Here is a 19,020-nt window from a genome sequence, read left to right as displayed (position 1 = left end):
GGCATGCCCCACTGTGTGTCCTGCCCCACTTGACCCAGTCCCAGCCCTACTGACAAATCTCTCCTCTCACAGAGCTTATGTTAAGGTGGGGGAAGACATACGCTGGACAAGGAAATAGTAAGATGTACTGGTGGTAAGTGTTAAGGGGGGAATAGGACAGGGTCACAGGAGGCTCTTTTCTTTTAAAATTATGGAGGTGTGGTAACGGAGCGCCGGTGGTCAGGAGGGTCACACCTGAACTGATGTGAATGATGCAGGCTAGAGGAAATATAAATTCAGGGCTCCAGGAAGGAACAGGACCAGAGACCGTGCCTGGCATGCATGACAGGAGGGGCTGTGACCAGGGCTTGGGTCCTGGAGGGCTGTATTGGGTTATAGTTGGAACCATCATTGACCGCCATCAACTGGACTTGTGCCGGATGCTCCGGCGAACATTTTCCATGTTGTTCTGTCTCCAGCTCTCTTGTTACATTTCTTCCTTCCCCACGTGGGCTTTCCGCTTTTGCTTTGGATCCCTTGACCTCTGGCTTTTCGTTCCCTTCTGCTTGGTGCTTTTTGGAACTTACACCCCACCCAGATCTGGAACTGAGAGCATCGGACTTCCACCTGTTTCCTTCACTGGGGGTGCTGGTTATGAGTCTTAAAATAATTTTCTTGCCTGGCAACAGTCCAGCCATCGTAGCAGCGCCCGAGCCGAACCCCTGGGTGAGTGCTACCTCACACAGTCCCTGTTCCACCTCTGTGACACAAATTACTTTCTTCACAGTGACTTCCTCCACTTAACAGAGGAGGAAACAGAAGCTCAGAGAGGCTAAATAAACCTGCACAGTGTTGGAAGGGTGGTGAAGCTGAGAGTTGAACTCCAGTCCGTTTGAGCCCCAGACCTGCGCTTAAGTGGAACGCTGGAGCGTGCTGCCCTAACTTCCCGCACGCCTCGCTTAACCTGCAGCCTTCACCTGAAGATTTGAAAGACCGAAAATCCAGTGTTTATCTCCTGGTATCACTCTTTCTTTGCCAGTCTTCTCTTTCTAGGTCCAGACTGTTTCCTCTTACTCCTCCGGACCCCTTGTCCCCCGTGCACTGTCCTCCTTGTCCAGCCTCTTCTCCCTCCGGCTGCACTTTTCTCCCTCCTCAGAATGGCTGTCGCCATTTGTGAGCAGCGTGAGGCTCCTACCCGCGTCCTGTGCTGTTTGTCATCTGTGTGACTGTCCTCCTCCGTCCCGCGAATGCGCTCGTGAGGGTAGACCTTTGCTAGCCATCGGCCTAAGCGCTGCTCCGCTCCTTGCTGTCACTGCCACCTTTGCAGGACTTCAGTTGAAGGAACTGAAGTGTGGGGGCTTGGCTGGAATTGCACAGCAAGTGGTAAGCAGGGCCTGCGCTCCCCCAGGCGGACGCCTGTCCCGTGCCTTGTGTGGCAACACTACCTTCCTGCGTGTAGTCGCAAAGACAGACCGCATCTCTCAGATACCATGTGACCTAGTGGGAAAGACACACATTTTAGTAGCAGACAGACCTGGGTTTGAGTTCTGGCTGTGCCCCTCACCGGTCTGCGTCCCTCGACAAGTTACCAAGCAGCTCATTGCTGCTTTTCCCTTTCTGCAGCATGGATGTATGTGGGCACGTTATCGATAGTACTGTAGTTGTTCATTGGAAGTGAGGTCCAAGGCCTCGCACATGGGGAGGTACTGTGTCGTTTCCCTTCTGCTACTTTGGGAGCCACACAACCCCCAAGCTTGGTGCATTATTAAGAACCAAACCCTGAAGGGCCAGTTGGTTGAGCCTTCTACCACCGTGACTACCCGCTGTCCCTCGTGTCACACTGGGATGGACTAGTAGGTGGGTTCCCTGGAGCCCAGAGCAGTGGAACTTGTCGCTGATAAAGATCCAGGCGTTTGCCGGAGGGAGTTCTAATCCATCCTGGAAGCAGACAGTCAAGGGGCTGTGAGGAGGGGAGGGGTGGGGAGGTGGGAGACGACTTGGAAGTAAAGCAGAAAGCTCTAGTTGGCCTACAAATTGCTTCTAAACTAACTGGGTTCGAGGCTTTCCCGGGAGCTGTCAGCTCTCCTAACCCCTGCACAGCCCTCTCAGTCTGGAAACCTCAGCGAGAGGGGAACCACAGGCTGGCCAAGCAAGCAGGCGGTGGTTTAGCAGTGGTTTTATTTTGGAGGCCCGGAACCACAGTCCATCGCTGGCCGCTTGGAGTGAGAAAGCAAGCCTGTTGGAGGCCCCTAGAGGCTGCAGGGACACTTGAGCAGCTGCTGCCAAGCCACACAGCCTTCACTGCCCACAGCTCTGAGGAAAACCCACCCGGAGGGCCTCCAGCCAGGGGGCCTGGACGGCCAGGCTTCTCTATTAATAAGAGGGGCTATTTATACCGTCCTCTTTAAGAACTGCATGCGGGTCACGTGACCGCCGCCTGGCCCGCCAGTGCTCCTTGTGGGCGCTGCTGCGTGCTTTCCAGGGCCGTTGACCTGAAGTGTTCCTCAGGGCGGCCAGGGAGCCTGAGTGTGCCCTGCCTTTGGGTTCTTAGGGCTCACCCTCTGATGTGTCACCCCTCAGTGTGTGGGAGGGAGGAGGGAAATAACGAGGGCTAGCTTTTTGAGGCGCAGCTACTTGGCTGTGAATTACCACCACCTGTTAAGCATTCACTCTATTTCTGGCTCTGGCCGAAGCCGCTAGGTTTAATTATTTCAGCCAGGTCCTGCCACAACCCTATGAAGTTGATACTTGTGCTGTTTACATTTTTTCGAAGAGGAAACTAAGGCACAGTTAGGTTAAGGAGCATGCTGGAGGCCATTCAGTTGCTAAAGGGTAGGACTGAGGTTGAATAAACCCAGGGCTGTCCGATTTGAAAATCTGAGCTGTAGGGGCACCTGGGTGACTCAGTCGGTTAAGGGTCCGACTCTCTTGATTTTGGCTAGGGGTTCATGAGTTCGAGTCCTGCGTCGGGCTCTGCGGGGACAGTGTAGAACTTGCCTGGGATTCTCTCTCTCTCTCTCTCTCTCTCTCTCTCTCTCTCTCTCTCTCTCTCTCTCTTCCCCTTCCCACTGGAGTGCACACACATGCTCCCTCCCTCTCCAGATAAATGCATAAGTATTAAAAAAGAAAATCTTAGCTGTAAAATTCCCTCCTAATTATCCACACTTGGCTGCTCTGTAACTGTGCCTCAGTTTCATCTTTTAAGGTAGGGTGATCATTTAGTACCTTCCTTAAAGGATTGACATGTTATTCAGTGAGATAGTGCTTGTAAGCATTCAGCAGAGAGCCCAGTGCATAGAGTTCACCCTTATTGCTTATAATTGTTAACTTACGGTGATTATATCCTCAATCACTGTACAAAAAAAAAAAAAATACATCTGGCCATCTGAGATTGAAACTCTACATCATAAAGTCTTGCCGGAGTCATAATTTAGTGTACCTAATTCTCAAGTAGCTAAAAGCCCTGATAATAGTTATTGATGAAGTGGTCTGCCTCCAAAGTCTATACTCCTACCTGCTAGGGAGGACTTCTTCCCTTTGAAGAAGCAAGGCTAACTGAAATTTCAGCCTCCTGCCCAACTTTGTTATTAATTGCAGCTCTCTTTGTGTTTGGAAACAGCCAATAGTGGATTGGCTAAATAAATGATAGTTCATTGATGCCAACAGAGGAGTTCTCAGCAGGTGGCAAAGAATGATGGAGGTCTGCAAGATACATGACTCAGGAAAAGGGTCGTGCAGAGCAGTCCGTATAGTTCACGCGTATCTATGTAAAAGAAAAACACGTGCACGGTCTTTAGGAGCTAGCGGCGGGCGCTTCCTCTTGGAGGCAGACCAGGGGACTGAATTGCAAGGAAGCTTCATTTTTTACTGGATATTTTTTTTGAAACAGTTTGAAACTTTCTCTGTGTGCGTATATTAGCAATTCAATAAATAATACAGCAATACACAAAGGCCAAAAAGCACTGTAATCCACAGTCACCTCTTGGCTTTGTTTTTCATTGTTTGTTGAAGCCTCATTTGAATGAATTAATAATAATAATTAAAGTACTGTGAAGTGAATGCCCTCTTTAACGTTTTACATCTTTCAGCAAGCCCAGTAACTGGAAATTTCAGTAAGAGCCCAGAAGGCCTCTGCGGACCTTACGATGGCTGAGGTGGCAAAGGCCCACCTCCAGGTTCTGCCCAGGGTCAGGCAGTCCTTGTAGCCCCATTTACCTTCTTTACACCTGTTCCAGCTCCAGGCTTGGGCCATGATTCGTGGTCCAAAAGCACCTGAGTGAGGGACTTCTTGGTCCCTGGATCATCAGGAAAAGGCAGTTCAAGAAGCCAGACTTTTGAGGATTTTTAGGGCCTTGGCTGGGAGCAAATGTGGGGGGAGTATGCAGGGTAGCGAACTGCACAACCCTACATACTCAGAAGACTTCATCAAGCCCTGTCCTAAATTCCTCCAGTTTGCTTATTCGTGGAGACTGTGCTAAACTTTCCGTCCAAGCTCTGGCCGTGCTATTTTTGACCAGTCTCTATTTCCGTCTGGCAAGTCGGTCCTGTCTCAGAGTGAGTGCTGCCTTCTGAGGGTACTGTCATCATACCTACAGGGCGTGAGCGCACAGAGAGAAAGCCAGCACCGGTGACGCCGATGGGCTTCCATCCAGCTCGCGGTTCTTAGGACTGATGGAGGGGCACACGTGCCATGCCATTCCTCTCCTTGGGGCTCCAACTGTCCGCTGTGTAAATGGCACGGCCCTGTTGAGAGACAGCCCATGATCTCTGCCTAAATCCGTTCGCTCGGAGCCTCCACTCTAGATCTGCAGGGCCCCCTTTATCTGTAGCACTGGTCCCCTGTCCCTGTGCACTCCACTTTCAGCAGTTGAGTCAATGCTGCCTCTTTTCCTCATTCATTGATTTCTGTGAAATTGGGCGGAGCATTCTGTCATGTGTGCAGTGGGGCTGGCCTAGACGGATCTCATTGAGCACACGTTCTCCTGCAGAGAGGTCCCTGCTGTTTGTTCCAGCAGAGTGAAGCACAACCACATGTCACCTGAGGGCTTAGGAGCCTCGTGTCCTGTCGGCGTTTCCACTCGTTGCTCTCCTCTGATTTGTAGTCATTCCTGGGTTCAGCTCTATCTCTGCGCCCCTGTCTATTTGTGTGGCCTTAGCCTCGTGATGGCAACCGGAACCTGACTTACAGCATGTAGCTGTAGGGGAGGGATCAGTCGTGGAACCTGGTACCTAAGTCAGAGTTGTAATGAAGTTGCATCATCCATGGGGAGTTGCTATTGTAATTATAAAGAAATAAAGGGTAGTGAGTGGTTAAGGACCTAAACTTGACGGCTACACTTCCTGGGCCCCTCCACTTAATGCAGATGACCGTCAAATTATTCGACATTTCAGCATTTCCATTTCCCCTTTGGTGCGACAGGAATGTGCATGGACTTACCCCCTCAGGGTCTAAAGATGAGTTAATACACTGAAGAGCTCTTAGAGCCATGCCTAGCACATAAGAGCCCCTCTGTGGGTTAGCTGCTACCAACATTAGTATTATTATGCCCCATCACCTGGGTTGTAGAACAGATCTCTAGGCACTGAAGAGGTCTTAGGCACGCTACCTTATTGGCAGCAGGCCCTGACCTTAGTTTTTCTTGCTCTGTGAAGATCTGAGGGTCTCCTCTAGTAATAAGTGTGTGGACGATACCGTGAAAAGGTATCAGGAGAGATTAAAAGCGATGGAGAGTGTTCATCATCCCTGCATCAAGCTAGGAAATGGATCGCTGCATCATTGGAGGAGCAAAGAGGTGAAGCAGAAACCATCTGATTCCGGGGGCAGTCAGATAAGAGGCTGTTAAAGTAATTAATTGTCTACTTCAATACACAGACAAGGGCCCTTTAAGTGAAGAAGGGATTTGCCACATGATACGGATCTGCTTTCTCTCTGCCAGATGCTTCAGTCATGAAGCTATTGAAACAGACATTCTGTGTCCCACGGCCCAGTAATTGCCAAGCCTCATCTCTGACCGGCTCTGGCACTGCAGAAAGCAAATGGGATGATTCAAGGCCTTTTCCTTTTTTTGTTTCCCCCTTCCCATTCATATCTATAGAAGATGGCAGAAAACCAGACTATTCTATTCAAGCAAAGGCTAGCTGTATACTTGTATGAGTGCAGCTGCCGTTTCAGTGGCCTTGTCTTCAAACGGTAACAAGATGGTCCATGTAAGACACACCCTTAAACAAAATAGAAGATAACTCAGCCTTACCCGTTTGATTCTGCATCTCAGATACAGTTTGTTTCCAGCCTGTCACCCGGCAGAAAGCTGGATCACTGTGCTCTGGCTTCTTTAAGGATTTTTGGGCTCACTTTGCAAGTCTGATTTTGGGTCTTCCCAGATTTGGAAATACATGTCCACGTAAGGAGGCTGGATTGCAAAGCCTCTGGGGGGGGGGGGGGGTGGGCAGACCCAGCGAACTGTGTTTTGGGTTTGCAGGCTTTCCCGTTCATTAAGAGGTAAGAACTCTGGAAACACAGATTTACACTGTTGGAGCCAGAAAGGGTCTTGGAGAGCACATCTGGTCTGTGGAGGATTTTCAAAACGTCTTCGTGAAGCAGTGTGTGTCTATATGTATGCATTCCTGGAAAACGTGCTTGGAGGCTTCATCAGAGTTCAGGGAGGCTGGAATCACAAGTAGATGAGACTGCACGAGTCCAGCTTCCTTGTTATTTATTGCACAGCCGAGGCACTGGGATAACTGGCCCGCGTGTCCCAGGCTCCTGGGAACTCCAACCATGGGTGAGGAGGCAGCTCTGGGTGCGAGGTGTCTGCCCTTGGCTGAGGGCAGAGCTGAAATTCGCAGAGCTCCATGTCACAGACACGTAAAAACAACTAGGGAGGGATGGTCTTTCTCTCCAAGGCCTTTGCTGACTGAGCCCACAAGGAGCATTCTCGTCGACGGTCTCTGTGCTCTTGTCCTGGATCCTTGTTTGCTAGTGCCGATTTCTGAGCTAGATGAGAATCTGGAAGACAGGTAACTTCCCCTGAGTGTTTATCGCTAAACCGTGGCTGTGACACGTAGTTGGGTTTTGTGACCTCACGGGACTTCTCTACCTTTCAAAAGTCCTTTTAAAATTCTTTATCTTGTATCAAACATTGTAATATCGTCTCACAGTAGCCAACTCAGCACTGTTTTTTTTGTTTACTGTGGAGTAGGAAATTTCCGGCTAATTTAAATGATGAATTTCTTATTGTTTTCACAGGTACCTCAATAACAACGAGCTGACAGCCATACCGTCCCTGGGTGCTGCTTCATCCCACGTCGTCTCTCTCTTTCTGTAAGTGGTGCCACACGGGGAACCCTGGGCTCATGAGGCCGTGGTGTTCTCTTGCTGACGTTTGGTGGCAGGAACACTTGGGTCCCCGTGCTCACTGGTGGAGAACAGCCTTTCTTCACATAGCCCTAATGCTCGTGACAAATGCCTTGCATGCTCTTGTGGGGTTTGCAGAACTAAAACCTCACCAAATGTGGGGACGGGGGTGGGAAATTGGTCTTATCCATGGCCAGAGGTACATAGAATTAGGAAATTTCTTGGTCCTAGTGGTTAAACTGTAACTTAGAGTGAACGAACTATGATTAAAGGAAGCCATGTGAATTACAAGACAGTGAGCTTCTGTTTGTGGCACAAAATCTGGGAACGTGACCCAGTTCACTTGTACCGCTTTCAAAAAGAGAATCCCCCCAGGCGTCTGAAATCAGCTTGGAAGTACGGAAGTAGTCGACGTGGTCAAGCGTTAGACAACACACTGGAAAAGAGAAAGGCTGTAAAGGGACTGGAATGGAAGAGAAAGGAGGGATGCTGTGGGGGCATGTTACTGTGTGAGCCGCTAGGAGCCTTTGCCCGGGAGGTACGCCCACTCTAGCCCTCCGCTACAGGTGCTTGCTTGCTTGACGCCTGACCAGGGGTCTTTCCAGATGAACCATTGTGAGTCCAGCAATTTTTCCGCCATATTCTGTGGGCAGCTTCCTCAGCGGAGCACTGCTGTCTTCACACTGAATTTCCTTTTTCTGTTCCAGCCCTATTTTCCTTTGGTTTTGATTTTGCTGGTATTATATACAACTCGTTTGCTCATCTGCAAGTACCTTTTCTCAACACCAAGGCTTGACAGGCGGAGCAGAGGGACTTGGGAAGACATCATCCTTATGATGGCTGTTGGAGCTCACAGGTGTCAGGTTTCTGCTCGCAGCAAGCCCTGTGATCAGGAGGTGCTCTGTCCTTACAAGATGTGGTCTTGGGCTTACCCCTATTCAAGGCCTTGCAGGGTTGAGAGAGCAAGGGGTTAGAATTGTGGCCCCAGCTCCATGTCCTGACCAACCGCTCTCTCCCTCCAGACCTCATGTTCCTCGTTGGCAGAAAATTTCCTTAACCCATTGTACACATGGGGAAAGTGAGCCAGAGGTTGGGGAGAAGTGCAGTGTAGTATACACGACTCAGGCGTCATGCACAAACATAGCAGGTGTTAGACGGATGGGGGCTGCTGCTTCTGGCTTGTGGCTACTTGTCACATAGCCCCTTGGGCGTTGGCATGATCTTACCTGTAGGGCCACAGGATGTGTGAGTCAGTCCTCATTTCTGTGACGTGATAGAAAGAAGATTGTGGCCTTCTGGCCCAAGACGGACAGGCAAGGGTCTAACTCTGTCTTCGGACCCATTTGCCTGTGTGTCCAGCACCTGGAAAGTGTTTACCTGTGGGCTAAATTCCCTAAGTTACCCATACCTGAGGCGAATTAAGGATGTGATGCTCGCTTGTATATTCATAGAGCAAGGCACTAGACGGTGCTTTTAACTTCTTGCTACTTAAAGTGTGGTTCCTGGGCCAGCAATGTGCCGTCGGCACGGAGCTCGTTAGAAATGCAGAATCTCACGCCCCATCCTAGCCCTGCCCTGCTGGAATCCTGGCCCTTTGCACACTCATCCAAGTGTGAGACACACTGCCTTCAGGCCCCTTGCTCTTCGCTTGGTGAGGAAACCAGGGACACAGAACATCTTCCTGTCACCAACAGGAGACCGAGGCTCCCTGAGTTCCTGTAAGTTGCACAGTCGAGAGGTGGGACTGAGACTGGACACCGATGCCCGAGCTTGTGCTCTTTTCCTTCATCTGCCCCCGTGCGCTGGGTGCCGGCGTGTGGCAGGTGACTCTGTGCCTCCCTGTGCCAGAGACGGGCAGGGCCCCCAGCGTGCCCCGAGGGCCTGGTGCACTTTGAATCACGCTTTGCTCTGCTGACTAAAAATACATTTCTGTTCCTTGGCCCAAGTGCCTGGAGCCAGTGGGGCCGGTTGGCCTCGTTCCTGCTATTCCAATTAGACAGCGTTAAACTTTGTAAAGCAGGGGAAAAAAATAAAGACTCCCTCCTGGTTTCAATGGAGTTTGGAAAATGCCGGTTAGTATTGGCAGCCGCTTCTTTGGCCTGAAGCTGGTCTCCATCTGACTTGGTCAATGATTTCTCTGGAACTACAGAAACTGAAGGGTCTTTATCTTCCTTTTCTCTGGGGGGGAGGGGGGGGGGGCCTGTGTTCCCTGGGTTTAGTGCCTGCAAAGCTAGGTTCACAGCATGCCATCTGCGTAGATAGTTTTGCTTCCGTCCTTCATGCCTTGCTGTTTGTCAAGGGGACCAAGCAAAGGACAGGGGAGAAAGTAAGCAGCGAGCACCTGGCCCGTGAAGCCCTTAGCACCTCTGTTCACATGATAATTCCAGTCTGTCAGGCCTTGAAGAGCCTGTTTTGCTGGTGTGTCTGTGGCTCTTTAGAAACACTGAATTAAAAAGTGTCATACGTTCAGCAAACACGTAGTAGGTACCTTCTGTGCCCCAACGTTGGGGCCCAGATGCCATCAGAGAGGGACCTCACGAGGATTCAATGCTGTCCTGTCTGGGAAGCCCCTGACATAGTGTGTGAAAATGTCGCAGGTCACGGAGGTCAGTAAGTTTCTCGTTTAATATCCCCGGTCCCCACATTCTTATTTCCATCTCGCCTTCCCTTTGTGGGCAGGCAGAGGATCTGAAAAATAATAAAAATGTGCGAAGGGACCAGATGGCTGAGGCCACCCGAGGTAGAGAAGCCAGCACAGCTTTCTTGGGACACACTCATAGGTAGGTGCATCAGGGAAAGGACGGACCAGGCATATGCCGAGCTCCGGCTGATTTTGTGACCTGGGACAGGTCGCTTCTGTTCGTGTGTTGAATGAAGGGGCTGAGACAGATGGTACAAGGACCCCTTGCAGCTTCCGTAGTCCATCTGTGACCTGGAAACTGGGAGTGGGGGCAGTAACGCCACAAGAGAAACGACCAGGACTGGCATCCTATAACCACTCGTGCAGCCCTCTGGCTTTCCACACAAGTCTGGGTTTGGGGTTTGCAGCTCCGATGCCTGTGATTACTTTTGCCTCCAGATTTTGTTTGCCTCTGCAAACGAGCTCATCATCTCCATGCTTGGTTTCCAGTGTCTCGCGTCCACGCCCGCAACCCGGCTCCTCGCTCACACGACGGTGCTTGGCGGCCCCCGACTTCGGGGCCTCCTTCCCAGGGGTCACGGTTGGGAGGGCGTCACGGGAAAAGGTTTGTTTTCATCTGGCTTTACTATCGGAGCCTCAAAACAAACTTTTGCGGAGTTTTGGGAACTGAAGTCGCTGAGTATAATTTCAATTGGTTAATACTTTCTGATTAAAGGAATCTAATTCAATTAAAGTATTTGTCAGAGAGCAGATTTATTTGTGTTGCGTTGAGGGTAATGCCAAAGCCATTTGTTCTTAATAACAAAAAAGCATGAAACTCAAGAAAAGCTGTTAATAGGATTGGGTTGGGGAGTGAGGGAGCTAATTTGATAAAAAAGTTCTCAGAAAAAGAAACAGAGTTTTGTTAAACGGGGGCAAAATCTGCTGGTAGATTTTTATGTGTCTGTTTTTTTGATTTTTTTTTTTTTTTTAATTTGAGGTCCAGGAAACTCATGTTACGATTCCCACGGCAACAGTAATTTTGTCTGATGCATAAGTGACATTTCTGGTGAAGAAAAATTTCCGCTTTTCCTGTGGTGTTACTGCACTTGTATCATTGAGAAGATTGGTTACAGTCGAAGCAGTTGGACTTTTTTCAGTCCTGGGAGTAAAAAGCTTGCTGTGAAATCGACATTAGCTTTAAAGCAGGGCAGCTCTTTGTCTCATGCGTGTCAGCTGTAACATGTTTCCCATTCAGCCCTGGGCTTTGTCCAGGTGACTTCTTTTCCAGTTGGAGAGTGTGTGTGTGTGTGTGTGTGTGTGTGTGTGTAGTTGTTTTTTGTTTGCTTTTTTAACTAATCTCTCTCCCCAACATGGGGCTCGAGCTCACATGGGGCTCGAACTCACAACCCTGAGACCGAGAGTCGCATCCTCTGCCTACTGAGCCAGCCAAGTGTCCCCCAGTTGATGTATATTTTAGACCTTGTCCCTTAACCATGTGTTTTCATTCATTTTCCTCCACCTTTGGCCTACGTCAGACCGGAGAGCTAGGTGGAGATTAGTTGCACACAATTGCTTGGGACTCTGTAATAGTACTTTTTTTTTTTTTTTTTAATGTTTATTTATTATCAAGAGAGAGTGTGTAAACGGGCAAGGGCAGAAAGAGAGGGAGACGCAGAATCCAAAGCAGGCTTCAGGCTCAGAGCTGTCTGCACAGAGCTCAATGACGCGGGGCTCGAACTCACGAACTGTGAGATCATGACCTGAGCCAAAGTCACAGGCTCAACCGACTGAGCCACCCAGGCGGCCCTGTAATAGTACTTTTAAAATCCCTTAGGTTTCTGTTGTATTTGAAAACACATCGAAACACCTTTTACTTCTAGTCTTGAAAAAATTTTTTGTGAAAACAATTTTTTTATTGAGATAAAATTATCATAATGTAAAACCCGCTGCTTTAAGCACTTTAGAGCGGCTTTTTAGTACATTCTCAGTGTTAGCTATCACCAGTTTCTTTTTTTAATTTTTAATGCTTATTTTGAGAGAGAGAGAGAGAGAGAGAGAGAGAGCGCACGAGCAGGGGAGGAGCAGAAAGAGAGAGAGAGAGAGACACAGAATCTGAAGCAGGCTCCAGGCTCTGAGCTCTCAGCAGAGCCCTACATGGGGCTTGAACCTAGGAACCGCGAATTCATGACCTGAGCCGAAGTCAGACACTTAACCGGCACCCCAACCAATTTCTAATTCCAGAACATTCTCATTACCTTGAAAACAAACCTCATGCCCTTTAGGCAGTGATTTCCCCCATCTCCTTAGATGGCAGTCACTAATCTGAAAACTAACTTGTTTTTGAGAAAAGTATTTTTCTCTCATGTTAGCAGGTGTATCTGGAAGACTCAGAATGTGAATAAATAAAAATACCGGAGGTGGGTGTAAATCTCCACAGTTACACATTTTGTTGCGACCTCTTCTTAGCTAACGAAGAATTGATTAAATAACAGGGATGGTGTATTTAACATTTCTTTATTGTAACTTACGGAGAATAGAACCTGCCACAAATGAAACCTGGTGTCCTATCTGTGACCCCACTCAGAGCCAGTTAAGTGGTAGGAGCCCTGGGTGGAGATGAGTGAGCCCGAGGCCGTGAAGGATGGAGGGCTGGCTCTTCTCTGCTGATTCTTCTGGGGAAGTAAAATCAATACTAGTACTTAACTCTCCACGTGCCTGCCTGGTAAACCTCTAGAAAAAAAGAGGCCCCAGATCAATCTTCTTTACAGGCTCATTAAAGCAAAGATCAATTCACATTAAAGTGTAATTAAAGAGCAGGCCTCCCTGGGGAGGCGGTGATGAGGATTCGGAGGCCATGGTCGCTCAGGGCGGAGGCGAGGAATTACTCTCTCAGAGGGCTCAGAAGCCATGGAGAAAGGGAATCAGAACTCAGCTTCAGAAGTGAGGGTCCTCTTGGAGATTTGAGCCAGGTTTTTAGTGATCAGGGGTACAGTACAAGTGACATTACGCTGCATAATACGTAGCTGGCTGGGGCTCCTAGAAGTGTGTGTGTGTGTGTGTGTGTGTGTGTGTGTGTGTGTGTGTGTGTGTGTGAGAGAGAGAGAGAGAGAGAGAGAGAGAGAGAGAGAGAGAGCCTCCATCTAGTGAGTTGGGATGAGGCCTCTTGTCTTTCTCTTCAATTAGCTGCCTTTAAAACTTTCTCTTGGGGTGCGTGGGTGGCTCAGTTGATTAAGTGTCTGACTTCAGCTCAGGTCATGATCTCACCACGTTTTGTGGGTTTGAGCCCCGCGTCGGGCTCTGTGCTGGCAGCTCGGAGCCTGGAGCCTGCTTCGGATTCTGTGTCTCCCTCTCTCTCCTCCCCTCCCCTGCTCATGCTCTGTCTCTCTCTCAAAAATAAATAAACATTAAAAAAATTTATTAAAAAAAAAAAGGAAACCCTTGGGCACCTGGGTGGTTCCATCGGTTGAGCATCCGACTTCGGCTCAGGTCATGATCTCATGGTTCATGAGTTCAGGCCCCTCGTCGGGCTCTGTGCTGACAGCTCAGAGCCTGGAGCCGCCCTCCACCTGAGAATACCCTTCAGCCGGGCTGGTGAAGGAAGGCCAGTCGGTTTTGGTTTTGGTGTAAAAGGATACCCTGTCTGGGTCATTGGCGTCTTTTCATGCATTCTTATCAGGAGTGTGGAGTTCACAGTGACTGAGACACTTTCGGCAAGAACTGAGCAAAGTTGTGTGTAAGAGTACCAAGTCGATGGGGCATCTGGGTGGCTCAGTCGGTTGAGCATTCGACGCTTGATTTGGGCTCAGGTCATGATCTCACGGTTCGTGAGACTGAGCCCCCTGTTGGGCTCTGTGTTGATAGTGCAGAGCCTGCGGGGGATTCTCTCTCCCCCTCTCTCTGCCCCGCCCCATTCATGTTCTGTCACATGTGCGCGCTCACTCTCTCTCATTCTGTCTCTCAAAAAAAAAAAAAAGTCCCAAGTTGAGTTTAAGTGACTATCCTTGTTTCTTGAGCAGTCTGCAGCCTGTTCATTTCCCAGACACTAAAGGGAAGCTATAGCCCTAGTCAGAAAACACATTATGTATAAAAAGGGGGCTGTGCTTCCTCTCCTGTGTCTTCAGAGACATGCTCACTTTCTGCCTTGTTTGCTCCGAGATTGTTGGTGTGAACCGAATCTTTGCTCTGGATGAAACATCACAGCCATTCCCCTGGGAGATGGTGGTTTCCCCATCACCTGTGTGATTCTCAAACTGAGCCACCTGTCAGAATCACCTAGAAGGCTTGGGCTCACACAGGGATGGGGCGGACGGAGCGGCCCTCCAAGACTCACGTGTGGAGTCGTTACAAAGCTGCTTAACTTTTGGAGGGCAGTAGGCTACTTAGACAACTTCCTCATGTTGCAGGTGTGGCAAAGGCATTTGTTGGGAACAGTGGGGCTCAAAATCCTGGTTAGGCATTTACTTCTGACGACGGTGCTGGGGGCAGTGGACAATGAATGAGCAGGGGCAGAAGGGCTCTGGCTGTTAGAAGTCTGTCACTTAATTTGCTGTGTATTGGTGATGGCTGTGGTCTCCCAGCCAACCTTCCCCAGTTACCACAGAGGCACGCAGTGCTGAGTGAACAGCCTGGTGGGAGACCTGTTCCTGCCTCCGCGTGCGGGTACGAACGGCTCGGCTCAGCATAGCACCCCGCCGCCCTGGGCAGGAAGAGCCGTTGCCGGCAGGTGCTCTTAGCACTGACCTTCCTGCCGATTCAGGCACTGCTTCCAGATGAATCTTGGCCCCCGCCTAAGTCAGGAATGGTGCACTGCTTTGTTCCAGGTGGAAGTGAGAGGGAGGGTCCGAGAGGTGGGCAGTCGTCCCCTGCCCTAAGGGGGGGGATCAAAACCCAGGGCCCACAGCTGCTCCGCACCCCACCCCCCTCCCCGGTTACTCACCTCCTGGTTTCCCTGCCTTCTGCTATGGCCAGGCCGTCATCCTGCTCATCACCGAGCAAAAGACATGACCGGGGAGGAGGCTTAGGGGGGGTTCAGGATGGAGAGAGACCAGGGGCTCACGTGCAGTGCGGCAGGGGCTCCCGTGAGGTGAAGCCCAGTGTGACCACACATGTCTCCCAGGCTGGGGCTTCTGCCCTCGAGGAACCCGCAGGCCAGCTGCAGAGAAAGCTGGGGGCACAGCCACAATGCAAGCGAGGGCTGGGGAGGCCCGTAAGGAGGCCTTTTCCCCGCTGACACAGACACGGTTGGTGTAAGAGGGGGAAGTTTCCCAGACATTTTAGCTGAGGCTCCTCCTTACGTGGATCTCCTTTCTCTCCCCCCACAAGAGAGTGTAAGTTACAGACGTCAGATGGAGCACCTGGCAAGCTGGACCGACGCCCAATGTGTCGGGTGCTTGGGGGAGGACGAACGGGACATGGCTAGTTCCATTTTAAGGCCAGTCCGCCCCATTCCCATGTTTGCCTTTGTCAGCAGGCAGGCTGCTGCGAAGGGCCAGCACGCTTCTGTTGGAAGGCAGAGCAGGACCCCTCGGTTCATAGAAACGCAGACCCTGCACCGGCTGGATACCACCAGTGAGCCTCCGGATAGAAAATTAAACACGCACTTTACAAGGGAGAGCAGCCCTCTGTCCCGGAAACTTCCCAGGGGTTCTGTCGTGCAGGCTGCCTCTTGCCCCCAGTCCAAGGGAGCCTTTCTCTGGGAAAGGAGCTCCGGCTCTCCCCCCCCCTCCCCGCACGCCTGCCAAATTACACACAGTCATGACTTGTCATTTTCCTTCTGTCTTTTCTTCCCTTTTTTTTTTTTTTTTTGATTTCTTTGTGAGTGGGGGTAGTGAGTCAGCCAGATGAGCGGTCATCTGCAAGTCATTTGCTGAGAAAGTGAAGCGAACACCAGCTGTGGGTCTGGGGAGCCGAGGAAGGGGAGGCCGGTGAAATAGGAGTGTGGCCATGGAGGTCACTTCTTTTTTGGGAACTCAGTAGCGTAGGTTCTGTTGTTCAGAGCTGGCTTTTATTGTGTGTTTGGCTCCACTCTCCTTTTTCATTTTCTCTCATGACCAGTAAGCTCTCGGTAGGGCGTGAGATCCAGGGAGCACAGGGAAGCTGGGGAGGTGTGCAGGCTCTTGCAGGGAAGTGCCTGTCCTCGCCGCAGTGGGTGCTGAACGCCCTCCAGGGCTCCGTGAGCCCCAGCCTGGAGGCGAGCCGCTTTCCGGGGTTGCACGAGAGTCCCCCTCTCTCCCGTGTGAAAGGAGCTGGCCGTATCAACAGTCTGTTTCCAACTGGGACCATTTCCTCCTCCTCCTCCTCCTCCCTCTCCCTCTCGCCCACTTCCTGCAGGTGGCTTCTGTAATCCACTTACCGCTGGGGAAGCCTCATGAGCGTGTGCAGTTAATCCGAAAATGGCTGGCTTGACTTTGACCTGCGTGGTGACCTTGCAGAGAAGGCAGGGCCTATTGTGTCTGCTCACACCTGGGAGCCATTTTCAGCTTTTATAGCCCAAGTGGAAGAAATGTGTTTGCGTTTATGCTGGGCCTTCCTTTCATAAGGTCTGTCATTGTTGGGCGTTATGGAGGGAATATTAGATTCACCCTGCTTATCCAAAGGCAGGGGTTCTTCAAGGTAGAAGAGTTTTTACTCATTACATGGAGTCATACAAAATCGCCGTTTCTTTGCCATTCGGAAGGGATCAGAAAACATCAGCCATCTCTTAGGGTTCCACCTTCCGAGATGAAACTCAGTCTGTGTGGTTCCCTGATGGAGGGCCCTGCTCCAGGTGCCTTCACAGGCCTCCTCCCATTATATTGCCTCTGCAGTCCCTGGAGATGGCATAGGGTCTGTTCTAAGCACATTTTACCGATGAGGCACCTGAGGCACAGAGAGGGCAAGAAAGTTGCCTGAGGTCACACAGTAAGTGGCACAGGTGGATCTTGAGTTCTCTTCTGTCCACCTTTGGGTTTTGCACTCCCTGTGTACATGGAAGTATGTGGTCTGGGAGCCTGGTAGGATGTTGTAATGTCACGTGTCGACCTATCAAATTGTGTCAGGAGGGAGAGGCCTGGGGACTGCAGCCAGGCTGCTCAGCAGTGCAGATGAGATGCTCGACCCAGGGCAGAGGCATCTCTTAAAGCTGAGTGCCGGCCTCTGCCACATTGCTGTCAGGTGATCGGACTCTCAGCAGCCCTTCGGTGATTTTCATTAGCGGATGTGGAGTCACAGGAAGTCCTTCTCCTGTCCCGAACAACAGGCTGCCCCTCCCCTCACCACCTGATCACACCTGCAGGTTAGTTATTCTGAGCCGATTACGGTTGCCCATGTTTTAGGGGCGCCGAGAAGGAAAACAAGTCTGTTGTCAGGTCTCCGCGGATGGATAGTGCACATGTTCCAGCAGCCTGTCGGACAGCGGCCACCTGCCTCGAACACACAGCTTCCAGGCAAATTCCCGCACCGTTTCCTCACTTCCTGGATGCCTTTCAAGCCCAAACAGCTGAGATAAAGGTGCCAATCTGTGGTGCTTTCTCCTCAACTCCTTCAACCAGGAGCTCGGACAGCGTGTGTGAAGGCCGGTAGCAGGCAGCTCTATGGCATGCATGAGGTGTCTTTCCTCGAGGCCACTGGTCTCTGTCCAGCTGTGTGGGTGGAGAGTCTCTTTGGGGGCTAAGAGACATTTTATTGTTGGGGAAGGACATGGCTGGGCTGCTGTCAGATAAGCTTGTAGAGTCCAAGGCTCCCTCCCCCAAGTAACTGAAGCAAAAGGTAGGTGCAGATGGGTGTTATCAGCTTCCATCAATGACTGCATCATAGGGTGTTATGGGGAGGGGCTGCTCTGCATGGTGGTTAAAGAAGCCTCTGACTCAAAAGGATCTCCGCTTAAGCCTGTCTTCATCCTCGCCTTTGCTGTGTTCTCTGGGCCTCAGTTTACTTCCCCAGACAGAGGTAGTTTCCGATACAGCAGGCTGTGAGGATTCACTGAATACCACGTGCTGGATACTATTTTAAATTTTTAACGTTTATTTATTTCCGAGAGGGACAGAGAGAGGGGGTATGGACACAGAATCGGAAGCAGGCTCCAGGCTCCGAGCTGTCAGCACAGAGCCCGAACCGGGGCTCACACTCGCGCACTGAGAGATCGTGGCCTGGGCTGAAGTTGGACGCTTAACCGACTGAGCCGCCGAGGCGCCCCCTGCTAGATACTATTTTAGACGGACCCTCTCTACTGAGCTCCCTCCGGTGTAGATGGAGCTGGCCCGATCTTGCTGCTGTGTTCCGAGGGGGTTGGTGCCAGACTGGCGCAGAGGCTGTTTGCATCCCTGAAAAAGGGACCTCACTTGCAGACACCCATTATGGCTCCCTCTCTTGCGACCTAGTTGAAGTTTATAGATCATCCCCATATTTGTGTGGTGGGGGGGGGGGGGGTGGTCCTTAGCTTTCTCATAGGTGAATTCCTATTACAAGAGCTCAGTGGTGAATCGGTAGCATTGGTTTTCTTCCTCTTGTTGGCTGTTTCTTTACCTGGGCTGGGTGCAGCAAGCCCGTGAAACACTAAGCAAACCCCTAAGCAGTGGCTGTCATCCTTGGCTGAACAGTAGAATGACCGGGGGAGCTTGAAAACCAAAAACAAACAGACAAAAACCCTAGATGCCCAGGCTCCATCCCAGACGGTGTAAATCAAAACGTTGGACTGGGGGGCTGCGGAGGAAGGGACCCTGGGCACAGGCACTGGTGGTTTCTTAAAACTCTCTAGAGGTCATTTCGATGCGCTGCCCAAGTTTTGATGAGCCCAAGCTGGGTAATCGCAAGTGAAAGGTATTGTCTTCCCCTCTCTGCTTCCCTCTCATACCTGTCACTGAGAGTAGCCAGGTTCCCCCACCTTCCTGTCCTCTCCTTTTTCTTTTTCTGTTCCAGGCGGAGGGGAAGTAAGTGGTAAGGCTGACCTTCAGATTAGCACTTAGGATCCTGGGGGCCCTGTCTGAGCTTGTTACTACTGATTTATTTGGAAGACACTGTGAAGTGATCCACTTACTAGGAAACTGCCTTGCCTCTGGGGTGCACAGGGGCGGGCCTTGGGGTCTGT

The 19,020-nt window shown here is 50.8% G+C and overlaps 1 protein-coding gene across 1 annotated transcript in view; it reads left to right on the top strand.

Annotated features, from left to right (window-relative positions):
* The window catches only part of LRIG1 (leucine rich repeats and immunoglobulin like domains 1), a 114,481-nt gene that overhangs the window by 41,174 nt on the left and 54,287 nt on the right, over positions 1-19,020 (top strand). The window contains exon 3 of the mRNA XM_042979373.1: positions 7,226-7,300. Coding sequence (XP_042835307.1) covers positions 7,226-7,300 — 75 coding nt within the window. The remainder of the gene's footprint in view (positions 1-7,225; positions 7,301-19,020) is intronic.

Source organism: Panthera tigris, chromosome A2 (assembly GCF_018350195.1).
Source record: "Panthera tigris isolate Pti1 chromosome A2, P.tigris_Pti1_mat1.1, whole genome shotgun sequence".
In the NCBI taxonomy this organism is placed as follows: Eukaryota; Metazoa; Chordata; class Mammalia; order Carnivora; family Felidae; genus Panthera; species Panthera tigris.
This window is presented reverse-complemented; position numbering and strand designations above follow the sequence as displayed.